The 15,341-nt window shown below is 37.6% G+C and overlaps 1 protein-coding gene across 2 annotated transcripts in view; it reads left to right on the forward strand.

The window, feature by feature from the left end:
- LOC133652579 (adhesion G-protein coupled receptor D1-like) overlaps nucleotides 1–15,341 on the forward strand; it is a 105,248-nt gene that overhangs the window by 6,425 nt on the left and 83,482 nt on the right. For both annotated transcript variants that reach the window (XM_062051497.1, XM_062051498.1), the window contains exons 4-6: nucleotides 9,420–9,542; nucleotides 9,678–9,854; nucleotides 13,165–13,422. In XM_062051497.1, coding sequence (XP_061907481.1) covers nucleotides 9,420–9,542; nucleotides 9,678–9,854; nucleotides 13,165–13,422 — 558 coding nt within the window. The remainder of the gene's footprint in view (nucleotides 1–9,419; nucleotides 9,543–9,677; nucleotides 9,855–13,164; nucleotides 13,423–15,341) is intronic.

Genomic DNA, 15,341 nt, shown 5'->3' on the forward strand with positions numbered 1-15,341 from the left:
CAAGATGCACAATAAGGAGGCACTTGAAGAAAAATGGGCTGTATGGTCGAGTGGCCAAAAAGTAAAATTTTGGTCTCATCACTCCAAATTACTTTGTTCCAGAAGTTTTTAGGCTTGTCTCTGTGCTGTTTGGCGTAATGTAAGCGGGATACTTTGTGACATTTACGCAGAAAGGGCTTTCTTCTGGCGACTCCACCCTGCAGCCCATTTTTCTTCAAACACAGTTGTTTGCCAATAAATAGGTTCACACAACCATTAAGCATAAGTGGAAGAAAGGTTTTTGTGTTATCATTCATATTCTCTGAATATGGCCTAGAAATCATAAATTCTCCTAGGGTATGTAAGCTTATGAGCACAACTGTATATATATATGCATACACACACACCCACATATACAAATACAGTAAACCAAGGATACGCATATATGTATGCAAACATACACACAGAGACAAAAAAACGAAAAAAACAACAACCAAGAAACAAAACACCTTTACTAAGGTAATAATACAAATAAATCAAATTAGTGTGCGCCGCGACTACACCTTGGGGTGTATAATGTTTAGCAAGTAAACCGAGAATTTTAAGTTATTCAATGGGGTGCGCCTAATGATTTATGATCTACAATAAAGTTCGACGAGCAAGGAAGCGAAGAAACAGGTTGACTATGTCAACATCGGCGCACAGGCTCGTGATCATATAAATAGTTGGTCTGTGTTAGCGCTTATAATAACAATATCACTAATACTTGGTCAATATTCAAGTCACGAAATGTGATATGTGGCGCTTTTTGGATGTTTTTTTATCGGGTTTCGTGGGCAGAATAGAGGACCTCTCATTGGCTGCGCTGTAAGCGAACTTTTATTTACGTTTATTTACAAGTTAGAATGCAATAAAAACATTTAAAAAAAAACATCTGTCTTTCATGATGATTGTGAACAATAGTCAAAACTCCAAAAGTAGTGCAGTCCCCCTTTAAACCCTATTGATTACTACGCCTGATAGACAAGCTACAATTCTGCATTACGCTTCAGTTTAACGTGTTAAGGCTGTGACAACAATCACTAAGTCTTATTACGTTGGGATCCCAGTGGGACCTCGGTTTTTGCTTATAATGCATTCCAAAAGGTCGGACAACCGAAGTAATTTTTTCCCATAAGAAATAATGTAAAGCCAATGAATCTGTTCCCAACAATATTGACACAAAACACAATTTATAGAGAATAATTGTAGTTTTACATGCAGACAACAATATGAAACACACAAATATTTACCATATTTTTTGTCTTTACTAAAAAGTACATTAGAGTTGCTATGCTTATCTTCTTTATCAAAGGGCTGGCAGATGCAACTTTATTTGGCCAATTAAAGGCTTGTTTTGCAGTCGTACTCAATTAAACAAAAAAAAGCAGACAGACTAAGTCGTTAACGGATGAGATTCTTTTGTTTGGGCATTTGAATCCACAGAACGGACTACAGCCGTCCCTTGTTTATTACTGTTAATTGGTTCTGGACATGGCCGCCAAGTAGGAATTATTAATTATAAATAGGGATGGTGTTCGAAACTGGTTCTCCCGGTTGTTCGATAAGAAAAGAACCGTTCGATAAGAAAAGAACCGATTCCATGGACTCAAATCCCTTTTTGAGTAGGAATTATTAATTATAAATAGGGATGATGTTCGAAACTGGTTCTCCCGGTTGTTCGATAAGAAAAGAACCGTTCGATAAGAAAAGAACCGATTCCATGGACTCAAATCCCTTTTTGAGAACCGGTTCCCGTTATCGAGGCCACTATAGTAAACAAAAAGAGTTGGTTCTTTATTCGAATCCCTGGGAACGAATCCCATCCCACAAGAAATGCCCTGTGGGACATCACAGGAAATGACGTAGCTCAGTCTCCTGTGATGTCACACAAGCAGCAAAAATAATGGACCGGAAAAAACACCTCAAGGCATGGCTATTCACCTATAGTGATCACAGAGACAGGTTGTTTTTGTGTTACTGTATATATTTGTTTTTCTGAAAAATCCCACTTAATATACTTTGGGTAACAACAGTCAATATTTATTTATTTTATTTTTTTAGGGGGGTAACAGTAAATATTAATTTTAATTATTTTATTTTTTTCTTATAATATAAAAGTGAGCTTTTGTTAAACCAAATCTTGTGTTTTTTTCCATATACAACAACCTATCTGGATTCGATAAGTGAATCGATAAGGAATCGGTTCGATAAGAGGATTCGATAATGGGCTCGAACTCGATAATTTCTTATCAAACATCATCCACAATTATAAATCAAATATTTTAGCACTTTTATTAATGGTATTGTTATCATTGTTATTGATACTCTTGTATATATTATTATTAGTTGTTTTTACAATTTTAAGTATTCATACTGCATAATTTATGTACTAAGCATCGCAAAGCTGAGATTGGGTTGGAGTCAGGGTTGTTCTATTTTCTTTTATTAAACTGATTGGACTTCTTTACGACCTTCTAAATATGTTTTAAACAATAAGAGAGCTCTTTAGACATGAACTTTACTACTGTACACACTTTTATTTCAGTATAGTAATGCGGCTTGAGGCTGAGCCAATCAGTGGCCACGATACTGAACAGTGATTGGAATGGTCTCATTTAGTGGCCAATACTACTGTAGTATTGATCTGTTTAGTATATTTTGCCATTTTAATGCTTGAAAATGCTTAATTCAGCACCAAAAAAATAGTACAATATGCATTTAAATTAAAATACATGTGGTGAAGCCGCAATATTTGCAACGACATAGGTGTACGAAAACCGAGGTTCCACCGTATCACTGATTTTAGACAAGATAACGTTCTAGAATACTATGTACACTATATTGCCTAAAAGTATTTGACCACCTGCCTTGACTCACATATGAACTTGAAGTGCCATCCCATTCCTAACCCATAGGGTTCAATATGATGTCGGTCCACCTTTTGCGGCTAGTACGCCTACAAGTCTTCTGGGAAGGCTGTCCACAATGTTGCGGAGTGTGTTTATAGGAATTTTCGACTATTCTTCCAAAAGCCTTGCTTTGTGCACTAGTGCACAGTCATGTTGGAAGAAAAAACTGTTCCCACAAGGTTGGGAGCATGGAATTGTCCAACATGTTTTGGCATCCTGGAGCATTCAAAATTCATTTCACTGGAACTAAGGAGCCAAACCCAACTCCTGAAAAACAACCCCACACCATAATTCCTCCTCCACCAAATTTCACACTCGGCACAATGCAGTCTGAAATGTAGCGTTCTCCTGGCAATCTCCAAACCCAGACTCGTCCATCAGATTGCCAGATGGAAAAGCGGGATGCTACAAGGTGTGTGTGTGGGGGGGGGGCTGGAGGGGGTTTGGTGGTAGCGGGGGTGTATATTGTAGCGTCCCGGAAGAGTTAGTGCTGCAAAGGGTTCTGGGTATTTCTTCTGTTGTGTTTATGTTGTGTTACGGTGCGGATGTTCTCCCGAAATGTGTTTGTCATTCTTGGTTGGTGTGGATTCAGTGTGGCGTGTATTTGTTAAAGTTGTTTATAGGTCCACCCTCAGTGTGACCTGTATCGTTGTTGATCAAGTATGCCTTGCATTCACGTGTGTGTGCGTACAGAAGCCGCACATATCTTGTGACTGGGACGACATTTTGTTTAGAATGGATGAAAAGCGGACGTTAAAGGCAGTGCCTTTAAGGCATGCCCCCGAGAGATATAATGACTGATGAACACCTTCGTTCGATAATGAAGGTTGCCTCAGCTCAAAGCCTGAGCCCCGACATTAATGAACTAGCATCCAAGAAAAGATGGCAGGTATCTGGCTTGGGAACATCAGATTAGATCAGTGTGTTGCAAACTGAGCAGTTTAAAGTCCTGAATGGTTGGTTTATTCATTGTTATTTTATTTTCAAATTTATTAGCCTGTGGAAAAAGTTAATGTTGATATTTACCTCAGAAGGCTGCAAATAGAAAAGAGGCATTCAATTTTAATTTTAATTGTATTTGATATGCCATTGATATTTTTTAATTGTTATTATTATTATTTGAAACTCGATTTTGCATGTCACTATAAAGTTATATAAGCTTTTCTTGTTCAATATTCAATGCAAAACTTGTTTGGGTTAATTTGTTCAACCTTGGCCCGCGGCTTTGTTCAGTTTTACATTTTGGCCCACTCTGTATTTGAGTTTGACACCCCTGGCTTAGATGCAGCTGCTCGGCCATGGAAACCCATTCCATGAAGCTCTCTGCGTACTGCACGTGGGCTAATTGGAAGGTCACATGAAGTTTGGAGCTCTGTAGCAACGGACTGTGCAGAAAGTCTTTGCACTATGCGCTTCAGCATCCGCTGACCCCTCTCTGTCAGTTTACGTGGCCTACCACTTGGTGGCTGAGTTGCTGTTGTTCCCAAACTCTTCCATTTTCTTATTATAAAGCCGACAGTCGATCACGGACTGGATTTGTCGCACAGGTGGCATCCTATGACAGTTCAATCACTGAGTTCACAAATGTTTGTAGAAACAGTCCCCATGTCTAAGTGCTTGATTGTATACACCTGTGGCCGGGCCAAGTGATCGGGACACCTGATTCTGATCATTTGGGATGGGTGGCCAAATACTTTTGGCAATATAGTGTACAAATGTGCTAAGACTAGTACCACAATAGGAACGTGTTATTAAATTAGAAATGCATTTTGTTTGCCTGTCATTGCAAGGTTTATTAAATGACGTTGTGGAGGGATCAGGTATAGACTTGAGCACGATGTGTGAAGTCGCTCACTCGTTTAGGAAATTCCTCAGTCGAGGAGTAAAAAAAGAGCTAATCACTCAACTCAGCATCACTCTGTCTCATACCTGCGCACCATGTCCCTCTTTGTCTTTTGCCTGTTGACTGTCTCCTCTGTTATGTGTCCATATAGGAGTCAATACCATCACTGTCTCTCCCATTGTCTTTGTCCAGCTCTCAGAATCCACAACCATACTGTGCTCCCTTCCTCCCATAACACTTCCTATGTGTATACCAATGACTCCGCCTACACTAACATTTCTGCGACAGTAGGTGAGAATCAACAATCTTGTGAAATTCACGTGCATCACCCATTGTCTTCTGTTGTTCTTCACTCAGCTCACTTTGTGCACTTTTATTCTTATAAAGTAGCCAACACGGTTAAGTCTTAACTCACAATATATTTCAATTAACAAAATCAGTTTGTCATCAAAGTACTTCATCTTTCATTGGATATAAGTTCTGCTGCTGTACACTAAAGTGAGGTTACTTTGCCAGGTTACTTGCTGGTTGTTTGTGGGACTTGCTGCCTTCTTGTGTCTTTAGTTGTCCAAAACCTACTTTGATTAATTCAAAGGGTTAATGACAGTGGTGGAAAATTCATGCACAAAGGCATATTTGATTGACGTCATAATGCAATTTTTCATTAACAAAAAAAACTATGTTAAACTGCAAAAAGTCAGTGTTCAAAAACAAGAAAAAGGGGTATTTTATTTGAACTAAGCAAAATTATCTGCCAAAGAACAAGAAAATTTGGCTTGTCAAGACTTTCCAAAACAAGTAAAATTAGCTAACCTCAATGAACCCAAAAAGACCTTAAAATAAGTATATTCTCACTAATAACAAGTGCACTTTTCTTGGTAGAAAAAAAATGAGACCTTTTTGCTCAATATGTTGAAAAATATTCTTAAATTAAGTAAATGTTAGTGCCATTATCTTGACATACCTGTAATGATATGCGCTCGGCATCATGATTTTTTTTTCAAGTTTGAAGTAAGAAATTATTACTTTAAAAAAGTAGTTTTATACTTGTGAGTGTCGATGACACAGCTTTGCAACAGTTGATATTCTAGTTTCAAGCATGTTTTTCTCAATATAGGTCGTCAAATCTCAGCTCCAAGCTGTAATATTTTACTGAGATCATTTAGGACCAAAACACTGAAAACAAGTAAAAACACTCTAACATAAAATCTGCTTAGTGAGAAGAATTATCTTATCAGACAGAAAATAAGCAAATATCACCCTTATTTGAGATATTTAATCTTACTTAGATTTCAGTTTTTGCAGTGCATGTATAATTCCCAGGAAACTTTTTTATTCATTGTTAGTATCAATGTTTCGTCGTTTTCTCATTATTGGATGCCTTTTTACCCTATTTTTCTAATTAAAGAAGAAAAAATTGGGGTTTACTTTACAAAACCAAAACCAGTGAAGTTGGCAAGTTGCGTAAATCGTAAATAAAAACAGAATACAATGATTTGCAAATCCTTTTTCAACTTATATTCAATTGAATAGACTGCAAAGACAAGATACTAAATGTTCGAACTGAGAAACTGTATTAACTCATTTGGAATTTGATGCCTGCAACGTGTTTTAAAAAAAGCTGGCACAAGTGGCAAAAAAGACTGATAAAGTTGAGGAATGCTCATCTAACACTTATTTGGAACATCCCACAGGTGAACAGGCTAATTGGGAACAGGTGGGTGCCATGATTGGGTATAAAAGTATGTATCCATCGCTATACAGTCTTTATTCTATTCTCTCAGAAAATAGTGCCAAAGTCCAAAAAAACTTTAAAAAAATACTGTGGTACATCAACTTAAAGGGGCCCGATCATGCAAAACCAACTGTTCTTGGTTGCTGTTTCAAAAAAGCTGGCACAAGTGGCAACAAAGACAGAAAAGGTTGAGGAATGCTCATAAAACACTTATTTGGAACATCCCACAGGTGAACAGGCTAATTGAGAACAGGTGGGTGCCATGATTGGGTATAAAAGCAGCTTCCATGAAATGCTCAGCCATTCACAAACAAGGATGGGGCGAGGGTCACCACTTTGTGAACAAATGCGTGAGCAAATTGTAGCACAGTTTAAGAAAAACCTTTCTCAACCAGCTATTGCAAGGAATTTAGGGATTTCACCATCTACGGTCCGTAATATCATCAAAAGGTTCAGAGAATCTGGAGAGATCACTGCACGTAAGCAGCATGCCTGTGACCTTCGATCCCTCAGGCGGTACTGCATTAAAAAGCGACATCAATGTGTGAAGGATATCACCACATGGGCTCAGGAACACTTCAGAAAACCACTATTAGTAACTACAGTTTGTCGCTACATCTGTAAGTGCAAGTTAAAACTCTACTATGCAAAGCGAAAGCCATTTATCAACAACACCCAGAAACGCCGCCGGCTTTGCTGGGCTTATGTTCATCTAAGATGGACTGATGCAAAGTGGAAAAGTGTTCTGTGGTCTGACGAGTCCACATTTCAAATTGTTTTTGAAAACTGTGGACGTCGTCTCCTCCGGACCAAAGAGGAAAAGAACCATCCAGACTGTTCTAGGCGCAAAGTTGAAAAGCCAGCATCTGTGATGGAATGGGGGTGTATTAGTGCCCAAGGCATGGGTAACTTACACATCTGTGAAGGCGCCATTAATGCTGAAAGGTACATTCAGGTTTTGAAAATGTGTGGCGCATTATATAGCTTAAAATACGACAACAGAGACGCCAGACTGTTGAACAACTTAAGCTGTACATCAAGCAAGAATGGGAAATAATTCCACCTGAAAAAGCTTTAAAAATGTGTCTCCTCAATTCCCAAACGGTTACTGAGTGTTGTTAAAAGGAAAGGCCATGTAACACAGTGGTAAAAAATGCCCCTTTGCCAACTTTTTTGCAATGTGTTGCTGCCATTAAATTCTAAGTTAATGATTATTTGCAAAAAAAAACAAGTTTCTCAGTTTGAACATTAAATATCTTGTCTTTGCAGTCTATTCAATTGAATATAAGTTGAAAAGGATTTGCAAATCATCACCCACCTGAGACATATAATTTGAACACGGCTATTTTTCTTCGTGTAATTCTTAACTCCATCCATCCATTTTCTACCGCTTGTCCCTTTTGGGATAGGCTTGAGCCTATCTCAGCTACAATTGGGCGGAAGTAATTCTTAACTCTAACCAAAAAATAGACCAAAAATCAAATGTCCACTGTATAGGACACTAGTTCCCTGGAGGATATACCCTAGGGATGGTAATCTGAAAACAACATACAATTTGATTCCGATTTTTGGACTGCCGATTAGATCCAGATTCTTTGGGTAAGGATTAAATTTCGATTTTTGCAATGGCAATTAAAATTATGATTCTTGGACTGACATTTCAATGATTGATGGAGTGACTATTCGATTTAGATTTTTTGGAGTGATGATTACTCTCAGATTCTTGAAGTGACGATTTGATTGCAATTTTTGGGATTGATGATTGGACTCTGATTCTTGGGTTTACGATTCAATTCCGATTTTGTCAGTGGCAATTCAATTAGGATTCTTGGAGTGACAATTCAATTAGGATTTGCAGAGTGACTATTTGATTTTGATTCCTGAGGTGACGATTTGAGTCCGATTTTTGGAGTCACTATTAAATTCCGATTCTTGGGTTTACGATTCAATTCCGATTTTGTCAGTGGCAATCCAATTAGGATTCTTGGAGTGACAATTCAATTAGGATTTGCAGAGTGACTATTTGATTTTAAATCCTGAGGTGACGATTTGTGTCTGATTTTTGAGTTACTATTAAATTCCGAATCTTGGGCTGACGATTCAATTTAGATTATTGTGTTGATGATTCAATTCTAATTCTTGGGATGACTATTCACTCTTGGAAAATAGATTTTAATCTCTATGAGTTTTACCTGGTTGAATAAGATATATTGATTGATTGATTGATTGATTGATTGATTCTTGGGGTGACAATTCAATTCTGATTCCTGCAGTGACAATCCAGTCGAGAGCTAAAATAATAAAGACTTTTGAATTAACGGTGAAACATCTTCAACAAACAAGAAGATTCCAATTGCCGAGATTCAACCTTTGCGGATATGCAGGTTACAAAAACTGGTAGGACGGCGCTTCGCATTGCAGCTGAATAACGACCCTGAGAACATACAGTACTTCCCTCAAGACTTCTTGAAGACAAAAAAGTTGAATATTCCTTTATGGGCAAGTCAGTGACTTTGCTTGAGCGTGATTTCCACATACTGAAGAGAAAAGAATGCCAGCAAGACTCATACACAAGCAGCAAGTCTGTACTGAAGGCCTGGGAAAATGCACTATCTCCAGGAAGGAAACTTGGAAGGATTTTCTTCCAAGTATTGCAAAGAATGGTTATTCGAGCAGGCGGTTGTCCAAATGCCCTCGAAAAAGGATGTGATCTGGATAAAAAAAATACTTCCAAGGGCAAAAACTTGCAGTTTGTATTTGAAACATAGATGTTGTGACACTTTTCTGATGCACCTCATACATTTACAAATACTATTCTTATGAGCAAAATACATTGTCATGGTCATTCCTCTGGAATGCTGGCAAACCTTCCAAATCAAGTCCTAAACACCATGCTTGATTTTCCCTGCAGATATTGTCGAAGGAATGGTCAACAAGGGCATTTTTCTAAAAGGAGATGTTGGCGGTACTTTCCTCCACTTTGGAAACTACCAGAACTCTTGCATTAGTGACCCCACTCTGTGTGGCCCTGACGGTGAGTACTAGTCTAGGAAAGACATCATTGGTAATAAAGTCAGAGGGCTATCAAAGCGTACTTCAGTTGATCAAATGTTTTTTATGGGGTCTTTGCTTTAATCTGTGGTTCGTCCTTTGTTTTGTGTTTTTGCAGGAATTACCTTTTCCTTTTTTTGGAAGAACCATGAAGCAGAATCACGTTTTGCTGTAGCATCTGGAGGGAAAGTCATCTCTAATGGCTTCTCTGTCTACACCAACCCCCTCGGAGGATATGTGGAGTTCTACACTCGCGGCAACAACCACAGATGGAAAGCCAATATTGGAGTTCCAGGTATCACAAATAGGTTTGATTTGACACAGTGTTCTTTTGCTTCATTTTCAACTGTAAACATCTTATCATGTTATTGCATTCACACTGATATTTGACTTGACAAGTCAAGACTGAATTTCATAAATGCATCATACAATTATCGTCAATATGAAATGATCAGCCGGATAAGAAAGACATCACAGCTTTAGAGAGTAAATGTGAAAAGTACAATTCGTCACATGAATCAGTGATTCCCCTAAAATTGTTGTGACAGAGTAGGATAAAACAATAGAGATATTTGTTTTTAAGGAGTTCTGTTCTCACTGATCTCAGATAACGTGTGTCATCTTTTGTTTTGTGCACCATCACCGCCGTAATTCAATTTTGAAAGAGTTTTGGGTTACAGAAGATCAGCGCTCATCTGGTTCTCATCCAGTGTGACATGTGGACATTTCAGTTTGTCTGTGGAAAGGACTTGAAAATACATCCTAGTCTTCCCCTGAACTGTGAGAAACCTGATTTAAGATGGTCACAGTAGATAACAAACCATACATTTTAAAAGGTGAAAGTTTAAATGTAAGTAATGGGTCGGCTGTGACTCACAAGGTTTCAATTTTAACCGCAAAATTTGTTCGACATGTTTCTCAGACAGCTCATGTTCTCCACTGATTGTTGTCGATTAAGTTTGCCAAAGGAAGTTTTTGTTTATTGAAATCAGATTGAAGTATAACTTGTTATATACTTGTTGACTTTTATGAATTTTTCTGGATGTAGAAACTAAGACTGTACCTACTCTGGCATCCAAATAAGCATTCAACTTTATCTCATTGGCAGCAATACTTGGATGAGCCAAGGTTAATAGGCTCATGTACAGTAGGGACCACTGTTTTGCTATTAGTATACCATATACACCTATGTGGTTTGCATAACACGGCTATTTTTTTCCGTGTAATTCTTAACTCTAACAAAAAAAATAGACCAAAAATTAAATGTCCACTGCATAGGACACAAGTTCCCTGGAGGATATACACTAGGGATGGTAATCTGACGACAACGTACAATTTGATTCCGATTTTTGGACCTTTCAGATTCAATTCCCGATTTTTGCAATTGCAATTCAAATTATGATTCTTGGACTGACATTTCAATTATGATTGTTGGAGTAACTATTCGATTTTGAGTTTTGGAGTGATGATTACTCTCAGATTCTTGAAGTGATGATTGGATTCCAATTTTTGGGATGACGATTGGACTCTGATTCTTGGGTTTACGATTACATTCCGATTTTGTCAGTGGCAATTCAATTGGGATTCTTGGAGTGACAATTCAATTAGGAAAAGCCGAGACACAGCTGGTATCTCAAATTACTTGTAAGTTAAGGTACCACAGTATTTTTTACCACCCCCAGGGGACACACCCACCTGAGACATATAATTTGAACAAGGCTATTTTTTTTCGTGTAATTCTTAACTCTAACAAAAAAATTGACCAAAAATCAAATGTCCACTGCATAGGACACCAGTTCCCTGGAGGAAATACACTAGGGATGGTAATCTGACGACAACGTACAATTTGATTCCGATTTTTGGACTTTTCAGATTCTTTGGGTAAGGATTAAATTCCGATTTTTGCAATTTCAATTCAAATTATGATTCTTGGACTGACATTTCAATTATGATCGTTGGAGTGACTATTCGATTTTGATTTTTCGAGTGATGATTACTCTCGGATTCTTGAAGTGACGATTTGATTCCAATTTTTGGGATGACGATTGGACTCTGATTCTTGGGTTTACGATTAAATTCCGATTTTGTCAGTGGCAATTCAATTAGGATTCTTGGAGTGACAATTCAATTAGGATTTGCAGAGTGACTATTTGATTTTGATTCCTGAGGTGACGATTTGAGTCCGATTTTTGGAGTTACTATTAAATTCCGATTCTTGGGCTGACGATTCAATTTAGATTCTTGTTTTGATTATTTAATTCTAGTTCTTGGAAAATAGGTTTTAATCTCAATGAGTTTTACCTGTTTGAATAAAATATATTGATTGATTGATTGATTGATTGATTGATTGATTGATTGATTGATTGATTGATTGATTGATTGATTGATTGATTGATTGATTGATTGATTGATTGATTCTTGGGGTGACAATTAAATTCAGATTTTTGCAGCGACTTTTCGATTTTAAATCTCGAGGTGACAATTTGATTCCGATGTTTTGGAGTAACTATTTGATTCCGATTCTTGGGGTGACGATTCGATTCCGATTCATCAGGTGACAATTTGATTCTGAATTGATTCTCTAGTCAACACCATTGACTTAGACTCAGACTTAGACAAACTTTAATGATCCACAAGGGAAATTGTTCCACAAAGTAGCTCAGTTACAAAGGATGGAAAGGATCGTGTACACAAGGGCACAAAAAGAGGGTGAAAACAAAAGGTATAAAGTAGACTAAAAATTAACCATAGTAGCAATATAAGATATAACATTTATGTAATATTTACATATTATACATACAGTTTATAATATATACTGATATATTATATTATTATATTATATTATATTACTATATAATGTACACAGTATATAACAAATCCCAATTGCCATGTACAATTTTAAAGTATATGTAACAGCTGCAACAAAAAATTTGGTGATTCAAATCAATTATTGTACTATATTATTTTGTAAAATAAAAAGGATAATAAAACTTTTTTAAAACAGGTTACATTTTACAAAAGCGTCTCTTGGCTGCTGACGTAAGCGCGGAGATGGCCTAAATTTTTAGAAATTTGGGAGAATGGTTGCCCCGGGAGATTATCGGGAGGGGCACTGAAATTCGGGAGTCTCCCGGGAAAATCGGGAGGGTTGGCAAGTATGACTGGGAGATGCAACTGCTCTGTACTTCTCCCTACGTCCGTGTACCACTCCGTACAGCGGCGTTTTAAAAAGTCATAAATTTTACTTTTTGAAACCAATACCGATAATTTCCGATATTACATTTTAAAGCATTTATAGGCCGATAATATCGGCAGTCCGATATTATTGGACATCTCTAGTTAGTAATGCAATTAATGCAATTGTTTGTGTTAACACAGTAAGCTCATATATATTTGTGTAAAAGCAAGGACCGTTTAACTTCCTCCATCTCAGTCTTGCATTTTCTTGAAATGCACAATGCACTAAAAGGGGTAAGATGGTGTCTTTAGAGGGGGCCCCTCGCCACATCATCTGACAAATATGTTGGCTGTGAAGCAGAATGAGGAATGGAGAATTCCATGAAAGAATGATATTTCACCTGTTCCCTACTTCCTCTCTCTCTTAGGGCCTTATTGGACCCATATTCTCTTCACATGGAAAAAGACGGCAGGACTGATGGTTTATATCAATGGAACCTTTACTGCTGGCGATGAAAGTGGCAGTGTTTCTGAAAACTATGGTGACCCCTACCCGGATCTTGTCATTGGAACTGGCAACGACAGGGCCTATGGTCACTATGTAACAGGAGCCTTTGATGAGTTTGTCATCTGGGAACGAGCTCTTTTGCCCAGTGAGATATTTCTCTACTACAGTGCTGCTATGGGTAAGGATATTTGCTTTTCACGTATCAGAAGATTTTTACATTTCACATTTGTTTGTCTGCTAAAACCCTTCCCTGATATTCGAAGGGAATCAATCCATCTAGCCATGTTTGTCAGGCTCAAACACTGATGACATCTATTAAACAAGACAAGAAGCAAGGAAATAAATATAATTCATATATTCAAACAGACAGAATTCAATTTTGCTCAATTTGAGGAGAAACGTGTCGCCCTGTAACCTCTTACAGTGTCACCCACGCTCTGGCGAAAAGATTGTATGCTTCCTCCTTTATTTGGACTTTCTCTGACCACATGTCAACAGCTGCTTCCAAAGGGACGGGGGTCATAAACAGTTCAAAGAAATGGTCGTAAAAGAGTTCAAAGAAGAGGTTCGTAAAAGAGTTCAAAAAGAGGTTCGTAAAACCGTTCAAAAAGAGGTTCGTAAAACAGTTCAAAAAGAGGTCGCTGGAGGGGAGTCTGGTCCTGCTTCCTCTTCGCTTTTGTAATTCTTGGGTCAGACAATATCTTTCTGTTGATTACAATACATGAAAGAAACAAGAACACCTTCATGTTGCTTTCCCCCTAGACAGTGGAGTTTTACGAGCCTTACCGTTGGTAGGTTCAAAGACAGCTTTTGGTCTTCTCGCTGGGAACTCATTTCAACACAAAGTTTTTGTGATAACTTAGAAACAATTATTCTAACAATGTTGTCTACCATCTGTCTTCATTAGAATTTACTGGTCAGCTGAGCATTTCCCAGCAAACCTTGAAGTGGTCAAAAGCCAACCCCGGGACACATTAACACCTATCTACAATTTTGAGTTTCCAAATAACCAAACATGTTTTTGGGGTGTCGGGACAAGTGCATGCAAATGTTTCGGGTCCCGGAATATGCTACCACATTTTGTGGAAGTTCCCCCTTTATTACAATCCTGATAGACCTAAAAAACTTTGTAGCACAATAACATCTTACAATACAGAAAAAATAGACAGTAAGAATAACATGTATACATGTAGGGTTGTACGGTATACCGGAATTAGTATAGTATTGCTGGTTTTACGAGCAGACGAGCATGTTCGGCAGCGCACAATCACAGAGTACTTACAAACCGACACAGTGTGTAGACAGAAAAGGGAGAACAGATGAATTTTGGCTTAAAAACTAACCATAAAGGTGAAGTTATAACACTGAAACGTCCTCGGGAAGAGGTGCTTTAAGACATGGCTAGCTAGCTAGTAGCTAAAGTCCAGCCCCAGTCGGCAGTGTTTTAGCTACTTTTAAATCACTAATCCTCGCCTCCATGGCGACAAATAAAGTACGTTTCTTACAAGTATCATCTCTGCAGGACGAGGAATAGCTAAACATGCTTCACTACACACCGTAGCTCAAAATGTAAACAAACGCCATTGGTGGAGCTACACTAATTTGTTGTAATGTGTTTAAATTTATACTGTTGGTAACTGTAAAAATACCAAGTACAGTAGCGTATCTAGTCGATACTACTATGATTACGTCAGTATTTTTTGGCATCACAACATCTTCTTTCGTTTTTTTAAATGTATATTATGTTTATAAACTCAGGAAATATGTCCCTGGACACATGAGGACTTTGACTATGACCAATGTATGATCCTGTAACTACTTGGTATCGGATTGATTCCTAAATTTGTGGTATCATCCAAAACTAATGTAAAGCATCCAAACATTAGAATAAGTGATTATTACATTTTAACAGAAGTGTAGATAGAACATGTTAAAAGAGAAAGTAAGCAGATATTAACAGTAAATGAACAAGTAGATTAATAATTAATTTTCTACCACTTGTCCTTAATAATTTTGACAAAATAATAGAATGATAAATGACACTATATGTTACTGCATATGTCAGCAGACTAAATTAGGAGCCTTTGTTTGCTTACT

Source organism: Entelurus aequoreus, linkage group LG06 (assembly GCF_033978785.1).
Source record: "Entelurus aequoreus isolate RoL-2023_Sb linkage group LG06, RoL_Eaeq_v1.1, whole genome shotgun sequence".
Lineage (NCBI taxonomy): Eukaryota > Metazoa > Chordata > Actinopteri > Syngnathiformes > Syngnathidae > Entelurus > Entelurus aequoreus.